The following is an 18,371-nucleotide window of genomic DNA, read 5'->3' as shown; positions in this document are numbered from 1 at the left end:
TTTCTGAGGGAGACTTTTTTGTTTTAGGAAAATCTGCACATTATTACCGTGTTCATCTGTAGCCTACTTCACATAAAGTCGACCAGGTTGAGTCGCAATTCCGTTTTCAGTGTTAAATGCAAATCATCGTTCAGCACTATACTAAATAGTTTTTTTTAATCATACAGTTTCATGCTTTTTTAGCTTTATAATTTGGTATTGAAAATTCTAGAAAGGTCTCCAAATGCCTTTTTAATATAGTATATACATGCAAGTGGGGGATAGGAAAGTGTGTCAGTTTCAGTTTTAGTGTTTGTTATTACATAGCCACATGGTATTAAGTTTTGCTTTTTTATTTATGCCTGAGAGTTGCGTTATAGTATAAGTCACTTAATATAGAGAGTTGGAAAATACATATGAACGTTTCTTCTTGTATTTGAAATCTCCCCAAGTAACATTCATTAGGCTACCATTATTTTACAGGCTGTGCAAATGGTTGATTCTATTACTGCTAACAGTATCTTGCCTTAATACTTACAATATGACATCACATGCATGTTTCTTCCATGCGTTTCTTCAAATATAATCATTATTGCTTGCAGATTAGATGTATCCATAAATTGACAAATCACTTTTTATAATCACGAATAATGCTAATGATGTGAATGAGGCCTAGTCTACAGCAATGTGCATTTCTTTTTGCAGTAAATTTAACTGTTCCATTAGAAGGTACTTCAGCAACATACACAACTGCTTCAAGTAAGTAAAGTATTTCTTTTGTTATTTGCAATGTCAGCATTTCAAGATTATTAAATTGTATCTTCTTGGGAGTTGAATTGTTTACCATTTTTCAGTGTCTGAACTCACTAATTAGTTGTGTTACTATGGAGTTTATTTTGGTAGGATTAAGTACATAGATTGGAACTAAGAGCTGGTGATGTCACACTCCGATTCTTACACACATTCGCGACTGTCACTTTATTCAAGAAAGCCAGTAAGAGCCTCACATGCTCTTGTCACAACTGTAAGGCCCTTCCTACGTAGAGAGGCATTCAAGACACGAATCCTGATCTGTAATATTGGCCGTGTTTTTCTCTTAACAGCAAGTGAGACTTCTACAACGACAAGTGGTTCAACAACATCCACAACTATATCAAGTGAGTAACAATGAAGTGTCATATTTTTTTGAAAGTCAGTATTTCAAGAGTAATAAATTTGTTGTTATTCCATTTACATGTATTTTCATGCTTTATTTTCCTGGACCTACTTTTTCTCTTTAGTTTTCTGTTAATTTAGAGTGGCTCTTGGTAGAACCAAATGTAAAGTAATAACATTGGACAGAAGATCCTTCTAAATGTCAAATAAAGTGGCACATTTTATGGGGGAAAGACTCAAATGAACTTGTTTGTCATTGCACCTGTGATAGAATGACTGAATATCTGAAGTGGTGTCCCGTCTTTCTCTTTCTCTTTATTTTACATGGGCTGAATGTTGGATCTTGAAATGTTTCTAATTAAATATGCACATTGTTTTTATCAAAGTATTTGCATCAACTTAAATAAACACATCTGTTAATCTCTTTGGATCACTTTATGTTCTCTATGGTCTCTGTTTCAAAATATGATATGGAGAATACTGTTACAACATTTTCATAAATCTTACCATGAGGGAGTGTATTTTAATGTACTTTTTGAATGCACTGACGTAGATTAATAGTACTTTCTGAATACGTTAGTTTAGTGATATGTTAGTTTATTATCGTTTAGCTGTCATTCCTTTTCCAGTGTCAGATTTGCCTTTTCTTTCAGCGCTAGGCTATATGAATGTTTTTGTCCTGTAGTTTCCTGCTCTTTAGGTTTTACTGTAGTAGTTACGAAAATCCTAGAATGTTCTCCAAATGCCTTTCCATATCCAGTACACATATGACAGAGGAAATCTTATCAATTTCACTTTTCCTATTTGTTGTTCTATTGGGATATGCTATATATGAACTTTTGTAAGCTATTCTTTTTAAAATTTTACTATAGAGTTTAATGACAGTGAAACCCACTTAGTATGCTATGTTGGAAGATATAAATGAATGCTTATTCCTGGATTAGAAATTTCCTTAAATTATATTCAAAAAGATTCCATCATTTTGCAGAAAACATGACATTTAATTCTCTCACTGTCTTCCCCATATTCCCTTATTACTTACAGTATGTAGGCACAGGCATATTTGTTTTATTGCCTGAGAAACTGTGTCGCATGCAGAGCAAATGTATCCATCAATTGACTACTTACTTATTATAAACAGTAATACTGCTATTACAGTAATGAAGGAACAGTCTGCAGCAATGTGCATTTTTTGTTTTAACAGCGACTGCATCTCCTACATCAACCATTTCTTCAACAACAACCACAACTTTGCCAAGTAAGTGACAGTCCTTTTCTTTTTTTTTAAGTGTTATTATTTCAAAATTATTATATTGTGCCTTATTACTTGTTAAAGTATTTTCACCCTTACAATTTTTGAAGCATCTATTTCAGATTAGTTTTGTCTTAATATAAAATGCACTTTGGTATGATTAGGTTCATAGCTAGAACTAGTTTTGGATTTACTGGATTGAAGTAACTTTCCTCTAAGATTAAACTTACATAAATGTTAAAATGTAGGAGAAGTGACCACTTCTGTGTTTTCTGCTATTCACCTTGACATTCTAAGATATTTCCTGTTTTTCTCCTCGTTTTAATGGTTAATATGCAACTTTCAAAAATGTAGTGATGCAAGAATTAGGTGAAAAACATGAAAGCATGTTCTGGATTTTTTTTGATTTTATTGCTTTTATTAAACACAAATAACATTCCAATATGAATAAGTCAAGTTTTACAAAAATAGGTGTGAAAGAAATCAACCCCAACCCCTGAGAAGGAGAGCAAGGCCAGCAAAGTAAAAAGTTAAGCTATTCAAAATAAGTAAATAGATAAATTAATAAATAAATAAATATTAATAGAGTAAAGGAGGGGAGAGAACCTGCTTCCTCAGTTTAAATGCTTATTCTAAAATGTTATTGATCAGATCCTGCCAGGTTTTGAAAATGTTTTGTACTGATCCTCTAAGGGTGAATTTGATTTTTTTCCAATTTCACATATTACATAACATCAGTTACCTACTGACGTAGAATAGGAGAGTTAGGATTCTTCCAGTTGAGCAAGATAAGTGCCAATAGTGTAGTAAAGGCAATTGCAGTTTGTTATTCCTTCTCCACTTTAAGCCCATCTGTGAGCCCACCAAACACAGGTCTTAATGGATTAAGTGGGATTGTGACACAAAGGCTGTCTGAAAGGCATTTAAAGATTTTCATCCAGAATGATGTTAATTTGCTGCAGGCCCAAAACATGTGGCCCAGTGAGGCTGGATCTTGATTGCAGCGTTCGCAGGTTGGATCTTGCTCTGGAAACATTTTGGACAATTTTAAATGAGACAGATGTGCTCGATATGTCATTTTGAGTTAAATAATTCTATGCTTTGCGCATATGGAGCTCAAGTGAATTCTGTGCATTGCTAACTTCCATTCCTTTTCTGAGATATTGAGTGAGAGATCCTTTTCCCACTGTCCTTTTTGATCTTTGAAAGGGAGGGACTGTAAAATGGTTTTATATATTACGGAAATGCTGTCTGAGTCCTCATGACTGATTAATATTTTTTCCGGCATAGAGGTAAGTAGGAGGTGAGAAAAATTGGGCAGGTTCTGTTTAACAAAGTTTCTAACTTGAAGGCAGCGAAAGAAATGTGTAGCTGGAAAGTTAAATTTGGAGTGTAATTGTTTGTAGGATGGAAATACATTGTCTATGTGCAGATCTCTAAGTGATTTAATCCCAGATGTTTTCCAGACAATAAAAACTGCATATGTTTGAGGGTGGAAAAAAGTGGTTCTCATGCAGAGGAGCCACAGATAAAAGCTACTCTATCTTAAAATACTCACTACATTGGTTCCATACTCTGAGTGAGTGAAGTACAATTGGGTTGTTAGTATATTGGCGATAACTTGTATTAATTGTTGTACAAAGGAAGGAATATAAAGAAGTACTGCAGGATTTTTTTTCTATACTGGACCAAGCCTGTGTATGTTCATCTATTTGTCTCCATGTCCATTTTTTTATTGCTTGTATATTTGCTACTCAGTAATAAAACTGAAAGTTAGGTAGAGCCATGCCACGTTCCACCTTATGTCTTTGTAGGGTCGCCTTTGGATACATGGATGTTTTGAATTCCAAATAAATGAGGTTGTGGTTGAATCTAATATCACTGCTAACGGTATCTTGCCTTACTGCTTACAACATGACATCACATGCATGTTTCTTCCATGTGTTACTTCAAATACAGTCATTATTGCATGCAGCGTAGATGTATCCATCAATTGACAAATCACTTATTATACCCACGAATGATGCTAATGAAGTGAAGGAGGCCTAGTGTATAGCAATGAGCTTTTTTTGTTTTACAGCGACTGGATCTCTTACATCAAAAAGTACTTCAGCAACATCCACAACTGCTTCAAGTAAGTAACAGTGTATTCTTTTTTAAATTTATATGCAATTTCAGCATGTAAAGATTATTAAATTGTATCGTCTTGGTAGTTCAAACGTTTGCCATCTTTCATTTTCTGAATCCACTAATTAGTATTGTGTTACTATGGAGTTTATTTTGGTAGGATTAAGTACAAAGTTGGAACTAAGAGTAGGCGATGTCACACTCCGATTCTTACACACATTTGCGAGTGTCACTTGTTTGAAGAAAGCCATTAAGAGCCTCACATGCTCTTGTCACAACTGTAAGGACCTTCCTTCGTTGAGAGGCTTTGAAGACACGAACCCTGATCTGTAATATTGGCCGTGTTTTTCTTTCAACAGCAAGTGAGACTTCTGCAACGACAAGTGGTTCAACAGCATCCGCAACTACGTCAAGTGAGTGACAATGAAGTGTCATATTTTTTTGAAAGTCAGCATTTCAAGAGCAATAGATTTTTTGTTTTTCCATCTACGTGTATTAACATACTTTATTTTCCAGGACCTACTTTTTCTCTTTAGTATTCTGTTAATTTAGAGTGGCTCTTGGTAGAACCAAATGTAAAGTAATAACATTGGACAGAAGCTCCTTCTAAATGTCAAATAAAGTGGCACATTTTATTGGGGAAAGACTCAAGTGAACTTGTTTGTCATTGCACCTGTGATAGAAGGACTGAAACTCTGAAGTGGTGTCCCGTCTTTCTCTTCGTTTTACATGGGCTTCATGTTGGATCTTGAAATGTACCTAATTAAATATGCACACTGTTTTTATCAAAGTATTTCCATCAACTTAAATAAAAACATCTGTTAATCTTTTTGGATCATTTTATGCTCTCTGTGGTCTCTGTTTCAAAATATGATATGGAGAATAATGTTACAATATTTTCACAAATCTTACCATGAGGGAGTGTATTTTAATGTACTTTTTGAATGCACTGACATAGATGAATAGTATTTTCTGAATACGTTAGTTTAGTGATATGTTAGTTTATTATCGTTTAGCTGTCATTCCTTTTCCAGTGTCAGATTAGCCTTTTCTTTCAGCGCTAGTCTATATGAATGTTTCTGTCCTGTAGTTTCCTGTTCTTTCGGTTTTACTGTAGTAGTTGCGAAAATCCTAGAATGTTCTCCAAATGCCTTTCCATATACAGTACACATATGACAGAGGAAATCTTCTCAATTTCACTTTTCCTATTTGTTGTTCTATTGGGATATGCTATATTTGAACTATTGTAAGCTATGCTTTTTAAAATTTTACTAGAGAGTTTAATGACAGTGAAACCCACTTAGTATGCTATGTTGGAAGATATACATGAATGCTTATTCCTGGATTAGAAATTTCCTTAAATTACATTCAAAAAGATTCCATCATTTTGCAGAAAACATGACAGTTAATTCTCTCACTGTCTTCCCCATATTCCCTTATTGCCTACAGTATGTAGGCACAGGCATATTTATTTTATTGCCTGCGTCAAAGAGAAACTGTGTTGCATGCAGAGCAAATGTATCCATCAATTGACTACTTACTTATTATAAACAGTAATACTGCTATTACAGTCATGAAGGAACAGTCTGCAGCAATGTGCATTTTTTGTTTTAACAGCAACTGCATCTCCTACATCAACCATTTCTTCAACAACAACCACAACTTTGCCAAGTAAGTGACAGTGCTTTTCTTTTTTTTTAAGTGTTATTATTTCAAAATTATTATATTGTGCCTTATTACTTGTTAAAGTATTTTCAACCTTACAATTTTTTAAGCATCTATTTCGGATTAGTTTTGTCTTAATATAAAATGCACTTTGGTATGATTAGGTTCATAGCTAGAACTAATTTTGGATTTACTGGATTGAAGTAACTTTCCTCTAAGATTAAATTTACATAAATGTTAAAATGTAGGAGAAGTGACCACTTCTGTGTTTTCTGCTATTCACCTTGACATTCTAAGATATTTCCTGTTTTTCTCCTTGTTTTTATGGTTAATATGCAACTTTCAAAAATGTAGTGATGCAAGAATTAGGTGAAAAACATGAAAGCATGTTCAGGATTTTTTAAAATTTTATTGCTTATAATAAAATCAAATAACATTCCAATACGAATAAGTCAAGTTTTACAAAAACAGGTGTGAAAGAAATCAACCGCCACCCCTGAGAAGGAGAGCAAGGCCAGCAGAGTAAAACTTTAAGCTATTCAAAATAAGTAAATAGATAAATTAATAAATGAATAAAGATTAATGGAGTAAAGGAGGGGAGAGAACCTGCTTCCTCAGTTTAAATGCTTTTTCTAAAATGTTATTGATCAGATCCTGCCAGGTTTTGAAAATGTTTTGTACTGATCCTCTAAGGGTGAATTTGATTTTTTCCAATTTCACATATTATATAACATCAGTTACCTACTGACGTAGAATAGGAGAGTTAGGATTCTTCCAGTTGAGCAAGATAAGTGCCAATAGTGTAGTAAAGGCAATTACAGTTTGTTATTCCTTCTCCACTTTAAGCCCATATGTGAGCCCACCAAACACAGGTCTTAATGGATTAGGTGGGATTGTGACACAAAGGCTGTCTGAAAGGCATTTAAAGATTTTGGTCCAGAATGATGTTAATTTGGTGCAGGTCGAAAACATGTGGCCCAGTGAGGCTGGATCTTGATTGAAGTGTTCGCAGGTTGGATCTTGACCTGGAAACATTTTGGACAATTTTAAATGAGACAGATGTGCTTGATATATAATTTAGAGTTTAATAATTCTATGCTTTGCGCATATGGAGCTCGAGTGAATTCTGTGCATTGCTAACTTCCATTCCTTTCCTGATATGTTGAGCGACAGATCCTTTTCCCACTGTCCTCTTTGATCTTTGAAAGAGAGGGACTGTAAAATGGTTTTATATATTACGGAAATTCTGTCTGAGTCCTCAACGCTGATTAATATTTTTTTCCGGCATAAAGGTAGGTTGTCGGTAATACTGACCGTGTTTTTCTTTCAACAACAAATGAGACTTCTACAATGACAAGTGGTTCAACAGCATCCACAACTAAGTCAAGTGAGTGACAATGAAGTGTCATATTTTTTTGAAAGTCAGTATTTCAAGAGCAATACATTTGTTGTTATTCCATCTACGTGTATTTTCATGCTTTATTTTCCTGGACCTACTTTTTCTCTTTAGTATTCTGTTAATTTAGAGTGGCTCTTGGTAGAACCGAATGTAAAGTAATAACATAGGACAGAAGCTCCTTCTAAATGTCAAATATAGTGGCACATCTTATGGGGGAAAGACTTAAGTGAACTTGTTTGTCACTGTACCTGTGATAGAAGGACTGAATATCTGAAGTGGTGTCCCGTCTTTCTCTTCGTTTTACATGGGCTGCATGTTGGATTCTGAAATGTACCTAATTAAATATGCACACTGTTTTTATCAAAGTATTTCCATCAACTTAAATAAAAACATCTGTTAATCTTTTTGGATCATTTTATGCTCTCTATGTCTCTGTTTCAAAATATGATATGGAGAATACTGTTACAACATTTTCACAAATCTTACCATGAGGGAGTGTATTTTAATGTACATTTTGAATGCACTGACGTAGATTAATAGTACTTTCTGAATACGTTAGTTTAGTGATATGTTAGTTTATTATCGTTTAGCTGTCATTCCTTTTCCAGTGTCAGATTAGCCTTTTCTTTCAGCGCTAGTCTATATGAATGTTTTTGTCCTGTAGTTTCCTGCTCTTTAGGTTTTACTGTAGTAGTTGCGAAAATCCTAGAATGTTCTCCAAATGCCTTTCCATGTACAGTACACATATGACAGAGGAAATCTTCTCAATTTCACTTTTCCTATTTGTTGTTCTATTGGGATATGCTATATTTGAACTATTGTAAGCTATTCTTTTTAAAATTTTACTAGAGAGTTTAATGACAGTGAAACCCACTTAGTATGCTATGTTGGAAGATATACATGAATGCTAATTCTTGGATTAGAAATTTCCTTAAATTATATTAAAAAAGATTTCATCATTTTGCAGAAAACATGACAGTTAATTCTCTCACTGTCTTCCCCATATTCCCTTATTGCCTACAGTATGTAGGCACAGGCATATTTGTTTAATTGCCTGCGTCAAAGAGAAACTGTGTCGCATGCAGAGCAAATGTATCCATCAATTGGCTACTTACTTATTATAAACAGTAATACTGCTATTACAGTAATGAAGGAACAGTCTGCAACAATGTGCATTTTTTGTTTTAACAGCGACTGCATCTCCTACATCAACCATTCCTTCAAAAACAACCACAACTTTGCCAAGTACGTGACAGTGCTTTTCTTTTTTTTAAGTGTTATTATTTCAAAATTTTTATATTGTGCCTTATTACTTGTTAAAGTATTTTCAACCTTACAATTTTTGAAGCATCTATTTCAGATTAGTTTTGTCTTAATATAAAATGCACTTTGGTATGATTAGGTTCATAGCTAGAACTAGTTTTGGATTTACTGGATTGAAGTAACTTTCTTCTAATATTAAATTTACATAAATGTTAAAATGTAGGAGAAGTGACCACTTCTGTGTTTTCTGCTATTCACCTTGACATTCTAAGATATTTCCTGTTTTTCTCCTCGTTTTTATGGTTAATATACAACTTTCAAAAATGTAGTGATGCAAGAATTAGGTGAAAAACATGAAAGCATGTTCTGGATTTTTTAAAATTTTATTGCTTATATTAAAATCAAATAACATTCCAATACGAATAAGTCAAATTTTACAAAAATAGGTGTGAAAGAAATCAACTGCCACCCCTGAGAAGGAGAGCAAGGCCAGCAGAGTAAAACTTTAAGCTATTCAAAATAAGTAAATAGATAAATTAATAAATGAATAAAGATTAATGGAGTAAAGGAGGGGAGAGAACCTGCTTCCTCAGTTTAAATGCTTATTCTAAAATGTTATTGATCAGATCCTGCCAGGTTTTGAAAATGTTTTGTACTGATCCTCTAAGGGCGAATTAGATTTTTTCCAATTTCACATATTATATAACATCAGTTACCTACTGACTTAGAATAGGAGAGTTAGGATTCTTCCAGTTGAGCAAGATAAGTGCCAATAGTGTAGTAAAGGCAATTACAGTTTGTTATTCCTTCTCCACTTTAAGCCCATCTGTGAGCCCACCAAACACAGGTCTTAATGGATTAGGTGGGATTGTGACACAAAGGCTGTCTGAAAGGCATTTAAAGATTTTGGTCCAGAATGATGTTAATTTGGTGCAGGCCCAAAACATGTGGCTCAATGAGGATGGATCTTGATTGCAGCGTTTGCAGGTTGCATCTTGCCCTGGAAACATTTTGGACAATTTTAAATGAGACAGATGTGCTTGATATATAATTTTGAGTTAAATAATTCTATGCTTTGCGCATATGGAGCTCATGTGAATTCTGTGCATTGCTAACTTCCATTCCTTTTCTGATATGTTGAGCGACAAATCCTTTTCCCACTGTCCTCTTTGATCTTTGAAAGTGAGGGACTGTAAAATTGCTTTATATATTATGGAAATGCTGTCTGTGTCCTCAAGACTGATTAATATTTTTTCCGGCATAGAGGTAGGTGGTCGTTAATATTGGCCGTGTTTTTCTTTTAACAGCAAGTGCAACTTCTGCAACGACAAGTGTTTCAACAGCATCCACAACTACATCAAGTAAGTGACAATGAAGTGTCATATTTTTTTGAAAGTCAGTATTTCAAGAGTAATAAATTTGTTGTTTTTCCGTTTACATGTATTTTCATGCTTTATTTTCCTGGACCTACTTTTTCAATTTAGTTTTCTGTTTATTTGGAATGGCAATTGGTGGAGCAAAATGTAAAGTAACTACATTGGACTGAACTCCTTTTCCATGTAAAATCAAACGGCACATTTTATGGTGGAAGGACTCAAGTAAATGTGTTTGTCATTGTACCTGTGATAGAATGACTGAATATCTGAAGTGTTGTCCAGCGTTTCTCTTCATTTTACATGGGCTGAATGTTGGATCTTGAAATGTATCTAAATAAATATGCACATTTTTGTTCAGACTAATTGCATCAGCTTGAATTAAAATATTTGTTAATGTGTTTGGATCTTTTTTTATGCTCTGTATGACCTCTGTTCCAAAATATGATATGGAGAATACTTTTACAAAGTTTTCACAAGTCTTACAACGAGGAAGTGTATTTTAATTTGCTTTTTGAATACACTGATTTGGATTATTAGTACTTTATCTATCTATCTATCTTTATGCATATCTCAGTTTAGTTATATGCTAGTTTATTATCGTTTAGTTGTCATACCTTTTCCAGTGTCAAATTTGCCTATTCTTTCAGCACTATGCTATATAAATGTTTTTACTTTGGTGGTTACGAACATCAGTCATTGAGAATAAAACTTTTGGATTTCCAGCATTATCATTTATAATTTTATAAAAATCAGACTGCCTGTCAAGACAGAGTGCTTTTTTTATTCATCTATATGTGCGTTTAATATTTTGCAGTGGACTGTTAATTTTGTTTTTCTCCATCTACTCTCAGTACTATGGCATTTTCTCTTAAGATCCCGTTTTCCAAGGTGTTTTAGTGCTAGAGGATTTTTTCAAGCGGGACTGTGTCAGCTACAGTTCTCACCTTAGAAAAACAACATTCTACCTTACTGGGAATATTAATGACTGTGTTAGGACAAACACTAAATTTACACTGATTATTGAGAATATTAGCAAATTTAGACATTGTGAATGCATCAAATTAACATTTTTAAGAATATGCTATAATTCTATTTACCAGTATTTCCATGTTAAACAGAATGAAGAAATGATCAGATATACAGATATCCACAACTTGAACTCTCTAATGTATTTAGAGATACAGTATCTGTCAATGATTAACAGATATTTTTAAATGGGTGCTTGCATATTTAAATATATCTTTAAATGATTTAGAGACATGTTTAAATGAAGTAAAGATATCTTTAAATGATTTACAGGTGTTTTTAATTGATTTACAGATATCAGAGCGCTTGCATATTTAAAGATGTGTTTAAACAACCTATAAATATTATATTCCTATAAACATACAGCAGATGGTTATGTTTCATAAATTAGCCTATTATACAACTAATGCATCATATTTTAATTAGTACATGCATATTAAAATTAAAATACAAGAAAAAAAAACCTTGCAGTGAAAATTGGATATAAAGTACTATAATGAATTAATTGTGATAACCATACAATTTTTAATTATGTAATGAGTTATTCTGTATCATGATAATGAAGGTTACTTATTCATCACCTCCACTTCTGTGCACTGGCTGTGCAGCTGAATGTCTTTGAAATAAGGCTCTAGTTTCATAGAAAAATGTGGCCGCTTCAGAATCTACAGCTGAATTCTGTCCATCCGTGTCTGCTCCAGGTTCTTTTCTACTTGTATAAAAGGTCAGCACCACACCAGGGTTAACACCAGCTGTAGGGATGTAGCACAGAACTATACATAAGCAGTCATTTTGGGCCCCTTACCCTTGAAAACAAACTTTTCATTCCAGGCTTCAAAGGCCCATCTTCTGGGCCCTGGGTAATCATTACCTTTTCAACACCCCCTGTCTCCTAGCTGCGACACCTATTCCAGCCGGAATTCACAAACACAAATGTATCTAAGAATCATCTATGTAGGAAAGCCACCTGATAAACATGAATAAAATACTGTTTATATAATATAACCAACACTGCTGACATCTTAATCACAGCAAACATATATGCCACAAACAATCGCTGACATTTTTCATATTCTATAAATTAACACATATGGACAAAATAAATACGGAAAAATACAACAATGCCTGGGTAAAAAGGTAAAATATCGAGAATTTGGACAGAAATCGACTGCCTTACTCAAACTAAGAAAAACCAAAACATGATTACTAACTGTATTAGCTGCTATTGATACTTCACATGAAGCGGTGGCAACTATTTGTAATTTAAACTTTGAAAAAAATGTTGGATGCGTGACTGTGAGACTGCATTATTTCCACATTGGAATATATAAATACAAATATATTTGTAAATCTATTATCTTCTATGAAAGAACGAATGGCTGAAGTCATTCACAGGAAGTGACGTAAAGACATCTTCATTTCCTGCTTAGAATATCCAACTATATACATATTACTTCTATGGTTCCTTCCCAAAGAAAACTGTTGCATGTAGATTAATACATTGACTGAGTAACAAATCAGTTATTACTTCTAATAACAGTGCTGTTAAAGGAAAAGTTTGGTATTTTTTAAGTTGAACTTATTTCTTCACAATCGTAGTATATATTAATTTGCCACATAAAACTGTGTTCTAAAGTAAATTGTTTTTTATAAATTTTAAAAAATACCTTGTCTGTTCTTACATCATACCATGGTACTGTATGTGTGATAAAAAAAATGTCTTAAAACTTACCAAATACATCCATTCTCCAAGCCAAAAAGGTAATCGAGTATTGATCTGTGTCTTGAGATTACATCCATATTGCAAAACAACATATCCTTATTGTTTTAAGAAGAACAATAGCAAAAAGCAAACAATTGTTTTGAAATTCTGCTATTTTAAAAGGAGATTGACTGTAAGCCTTAATTCTTTTCCAGCTTCACTGATTGTCTTACTCTGCAGTACCTGTGTTCTCTCTGCTCTGTATAGTGTAAAAAAAAAAACACACTTATAATCTCATATTTACCAAATGGGAAATACTGCCGGCTCTGGCTGGATTGATAAAGCACTTGAATGTTCAGAATCAGAATCAGAATATCTTTATTGTCATTGTAAGAAATACAATGAAATTAGGTGCAGTCCCTGCGGTGTCAAAATATAAATCTCTCTATTATAAAAAAAAATCCTGCAGAGAAACAGTTACAGCTACGATATGTGATCTTCATGTTAAGATCACAGAAGACACTTAAAAGACCCGCGAGACTAGAGAGATTGGCCACCGAATGTCTCGCGGGGACCTTAAACATGAGACTTTGTCCAGACGATTGACCCAGGACCGTCTCACGATGACGTAGAACATAAGATTCTTGCAAGACGCGCCCTACTTACCAAATAAATAAGAGCAGGGGCAGCCAGCAACACACACACTCGTGTTTTGGCTTTGAGTACACACAGATCCAGGTCTCTCAGCGCGTATAAAGCGTATAAGGACAATGCATTATAAATGAAACGTAGACGACAAAGCGAAGAAGAAAGCAGCGTGGAGAAAAGAGACTCAAAAGCGTTGGAGAGACAAAAAGTAAAAGAATAATCTAGGTGCAAATTCAGAAAATAAGGAAAGTAATTATCAGCCTGGAACAAGTGGAATTGAAAAAAAGCACGTCCAATCAGGACGTTTGCACTATACACATGCAGAGCAGGTTAGAGATTATAAAAGCAGTGGAATTTGAAAGGCTCAAAAAAAAAATGGCGTGATACACATGTGGAGAAAGTTAAAGAATATGAAAGTAGGAAAATTAGGAAGTATAAAAAAAGAAAGTAAAGATTGCAGGAGCACAAACAAACTGAAATTATTACTCGAAGAAGGGAAGATAATCACCATGGACCAGGGGCCTCATGTATAAGGCTGTGCGTAGAACTCACACTATAACATGGCGTAAGCACAAAAGCGGGAATGTGCATACGCACAGAAAAATCCAGATGCAGGAATCTGTGCGTACGCAAACTTCCCTGTTCTTCCGCCACATAAATCCCGATCAGCATGAAAAGTAACACATGTGCACACACCTTCTGTCCCACCCCAACTCCTCCCAGAATTACGCCTCTTTGAATATGCAAATCAATATAAATAGCCCTTAAACTCAGCCTTCTGTGAAAAGACAATGGGAAAAGCACGGGGGGAAATATAAGAATTTCAGCAAATACCAAGTGGAGGCAAAGAAAAACGTACTATTTGTTGGTTTAAATAGTGGTATAAACAAGAAAAGGAAGTTGATTGAGTGACATAGCGTGTCGGAGAAACTCGAAAGCTCAAGTTCACAAAGTCGCACAGTGCCCGAAATAAAAAAGAAGTTGTCAGATATCAAATTCGCCATGAAAAGCCGAGTTGTAGCCCACCGTCTGAGTTTCATATGAAAGCTTATTAGGGTACAGAGAAAACAAAAATAGGCACACAGTGGGAAAAACAGCTTGAAATGTCAACTTTGATCTCGAAATTTTCACTTTGATCACGTAGTTTAATTTGTCATTAAAGTAGAACATCATAAACTTCATCTTAAAATCATTTAATTTACTAGTTTTTCAAATCCCATCGTAACTAAAGTAGCATGTTAAATGCTTTGTTTTGTATTTGATCTTCTATGTGCTTTATGTGTGTGAATCACTACGTACTTACCGGCTTTCTCTTCCTCCGACAGGACACAAAATCCATTACGTTCGTAATATTATTATGTATACTTGATATAATTTTCATGATGATAGGAGTTAAAGCATGTTATTAAACATGGGAACACGGTGGTGCAGTGATTGTGCGCGACCTTCAGTGAAATATTGATGATATTGTAGCAGTACTGTCTCTTTCAAAGTACTAACCCCCAATTCCTGTCCTTACTTTTCTTTCTCCAAATACCCAATCGCCACACAATCAGCTCTGTAATAGACGTTAAGTCATCTGTAAACTTATAACGCCGATTCTTCAAAACTTTTAAGGAACATTGAAATATCTTTGTAGTATATTATTCTATCCTTCACGCCAGTCCCAGTGAAGCATACAGTGTGAGGCAGGAACAATCCGTGAACAGAGCACCAGATCCTTGCTACCGTAGTGACACCGTTTCCTGTAATTATTAACAATATAGATTATTTAAATGAAGTTAAAGTTTTATCTGTATAATATGTTAAACATATTTTGCTGCATTTCATCTTAAAAATGATATCATCATCATGTGTAAATACGCACTTTATAAAGTAGCTCAGGTTGTGCAATATTATAACTGTATCGCAAGTTTACAGTGAGGTGATTGTACTTATAAGTACAAACAGTTCTACAAGGAGCACTTGATGAACTGATTGATTGCATTTAGAGCTATTGGGATGAAACTCTTTCTGAACCGCGAGGTCCGTACAGGAAAGGTTTGAAGCGTTTGCTGTGTGAGAAGCAGTTTAAATAGGAAGCATGGCTGAGGCGGCGTGTGCTTGATGCTGTATACCGATAATTCTCTTTCCGATCAGCTGCTCCGAGTGGTACAGTGAGAGTAATATGGAAAAAGATGATCCGCTGTGGCAACCACTAACGGGAGCAGCTGAAAGAAGTAAAAGAATGTGCAGTGAGAGTAACAATGCTAAAGCAGTTATGGTATTTGGAATAGTTTGACCATTCCGTGTACCATTATATTGTTACTGGTTAATTACAATCAGATGCATTAAACTAATAAACAATATGCGGTTAATTTCAGTGTATTTATAAAGCCGCGTCAGGGATGTGGATCAGGAAAAAGAAAGGGTAACCACATAGGAACAGTAGCACTGCTTTGACGCTGGATGCCACCAGTCTGCAAAACTGAGCGGAGAACTTGCGTATGCCAGGGTATGAGGTACCATGGAAATGTGCGTGGCTTTACGGCAAGTTTAGGTTTTATACATCGCGATTTGAGCGTGGAAACATTTGTACGCAACATTTCTGTGCGTACGCATCGTTTATACATGAGGCCCCAGGTGTCTTTAAAAATAAAAGCAGGATAAAGCGAGGTCAGAAATAAAAGACAGAGTAGAAAACAAAGTAAAACCTCATAAAAAGGTTTAAAAACAAGGGGGCCAAACACATGCAAATCAGGTTAGAGATAATGAAAACTGGAATTCAAAAGCCTCAAAAAAAACGTAAATGCAAAACACATGCAGAGCAAGATACAGAATATGAAAGCAGAAAAAAATGACAGTGTCATAACAAAGAAAGTAAACATCGCAGTAGCGCAAAGAAATTGAAATTATTACTCGGAGAAATAACGAAAAGAGATTGAATATATGGACACAGGTGATATGACAGAAGTATTTAAATATTGTAAGGCTTTGAAGTTTAAGTCAAGAGAATTTCAAAGATAGAGTTTACCTCACATGCATTTATTGGTCACTTTGCTGAAATTCCAAACAGAGAGAGCTATCCTGAATTATGGTACAAAGTCGTTAAACACATGTCTCATTGACCTCATTGAAAAGATAGGGCGGAGTGGTGGCTCTGAGGCTAAGGAGCTGCGCTGGTATCCCGAAAGTTGCCGGTTCGAATCCCCGTCACTGCCAAAAAGGCCACTGCTCTGCTGGGCCCTTGAGCAAGGCCCTTAACCTGTAATTGCTCCAGGGGCGCTGTACAATGGCTGACCCTGCACTCTGACCCCAAGGGGTATGCGAAAACTACCAAATTCCTAATACAAGAAATTGTATAAGGTGAAATAATAAAGAACAAAAAGATTTAGCACGTTGGGACTCGAAAGATTCCAAATATTGTTTTTACAGAAGTTCTGAAATAAAAGTGAAACTAATGAAATAGCAACAATTCAAAGAACAAAAAATCTTAAAAGTGTGTATCCGGAAAAACAAAAACGGGGGTTGGCGAGCGAAGTGAGCAGGGGGCGAAGCCCCTTTGTAAATATAATTACAAAAGGATAGGAAAGGATAAGAAGAAATAAGGTAGAACACAAACATTCAACATAAGACCTTATTGCACATGAACACTGTCGCACAAAATGTCATCTATTGCACTGCAGCATTGGAGGTGATTAGGTGGCATTCAGTGCCCTAACAGCAACAGTGTAGAAACTACTATTCAGTCTATTAGTCTTTGATTTGATGCTCCTATGTCTTCTGCCTGATGGCAACAGTTGGAACATGTCATGAGCGGGGTGTGAGGAGTCTTTTAGGATGTTTTCTGCTTTCCTGAGGCAGCGAGAGCTGTGCAGTTCATCCAGAGAGTGTAAAGAACAGCCGATGATCTGTTGGGCCGTCTTTACGATCTGCTGAAGTGTTTTCCTCTGTGCTGTTGTGCAGCTGAAAAACCACACGCGGAGCCAGTAGCACAGGATACTCTCGATAGAGCAGTGATAGAAGGACACCAGCAGTTTTTGAGGGATGTTATTTTTCATGAGGACTCTCAGGAAATAAAGTCTCTGCTGAACCTTCTTCAGCTCAGCTGTGTTCGCACCCCAAGACAGGTCTTCCATGATGTGGACTCCCAGGAAGCCGGAAGTCTGACACCCTCTCCACACAGTCCCCTCTTTTCTTTTCCTGAAGTCCACAACGAGCAGGTTGTTGTCAGTGCACCATGTTGTAAGCCACTCCACTTCGTCCCTGTAGGCGGACTCATTCTCCCCAGAAATGATCCCCACCACAGTGGTGTCGTCTGCAGATTTGACGATGGTGTTGCTGTGGTGGGCAGGGGCGCAGTCATGTGTGTACAGCGTGAAGAGCAGGTGGCTCAGCACACAGCCCTGAGGAGAGCCGGTGCTGATGCTGATGGCCGAGGAGATGTGAGGGACCACCCTAACCCTTTGTGTGTGGTATGTCAGGAAGTCTTTAATCCATATACAGGTGGAATACGGGAGTCCCAGGGCTAGCAGCTTACACACCAATCTATGAGGGAGGATGGTGTTAAAAGCAGAGCTAAAATCAATAAAGAGGAGACGTGTGTAGCTCCCCTGGTGCTCCAGATGGGACAGGGTAGCATGGAGAGCAGCAGCAACAGCATCCTCAGTAGATCTGTAAGCCCTGTAAGCAAATTGGTGTGCATCAAAGGTGGGAGGGATGAAGGACATGATATGACTCCGGACCAGTCTCTCAAAACACTTCATCAACACCGGGGTGAGCTCTACTTGCTGATAGTCA

At 35.7% G+C, this 18,371-nt stretch overlaps 1 protein-coding gene across 1 annotated transcript in view; it reads left to right on the top strand.

Annotated features, from left to right (window-relative positions):
• Positions 1–912: 912 nt before the first annotated feature.
• Positions 913–18,371, top strand: part of ptprjb.1 (protein tyrosine phosphatase receptor type Jb, tandem duplicate 1) — a 111,792-nt gene continuing 94,333 nt past the window's right edge. The window contains exons 1-2 of the mRNA XM_051923414.1: positions 913–1,136; positions 2,339–2,392. Of these exons, the coding sequence (XP_051779374.1) occupies positions 917–1,136; positions 2,339–2,392 (274 nt within the window). The 5' untranslated portion in view covers positions 913–916. The remainder of the gene's footprint in view (positions 1,137–2,338; positions 2,393–18,371) is intronic.

This window comes from Erpetoichthys calabaricus, chromosome 2, assembly GCF_900747795.2.
Source record: "Erpetoichthys calabaricus chromosome 2, fErpCal1.3, whole genome shotgun sequence".
In the NCBI taxonomy this organism is placed as follows: Eukaryota; Metazoa; Chordata; class Cladistia; order Polypteriformes; family Polypteridae; genus Erpetoichthys; species Erpetoichthys calabaricus.
The sequence above is the reverse complement of the archived record's forward strand: the minus strand, read 5'-3'. Positions and strand labels throughout refer to the sequence as shown.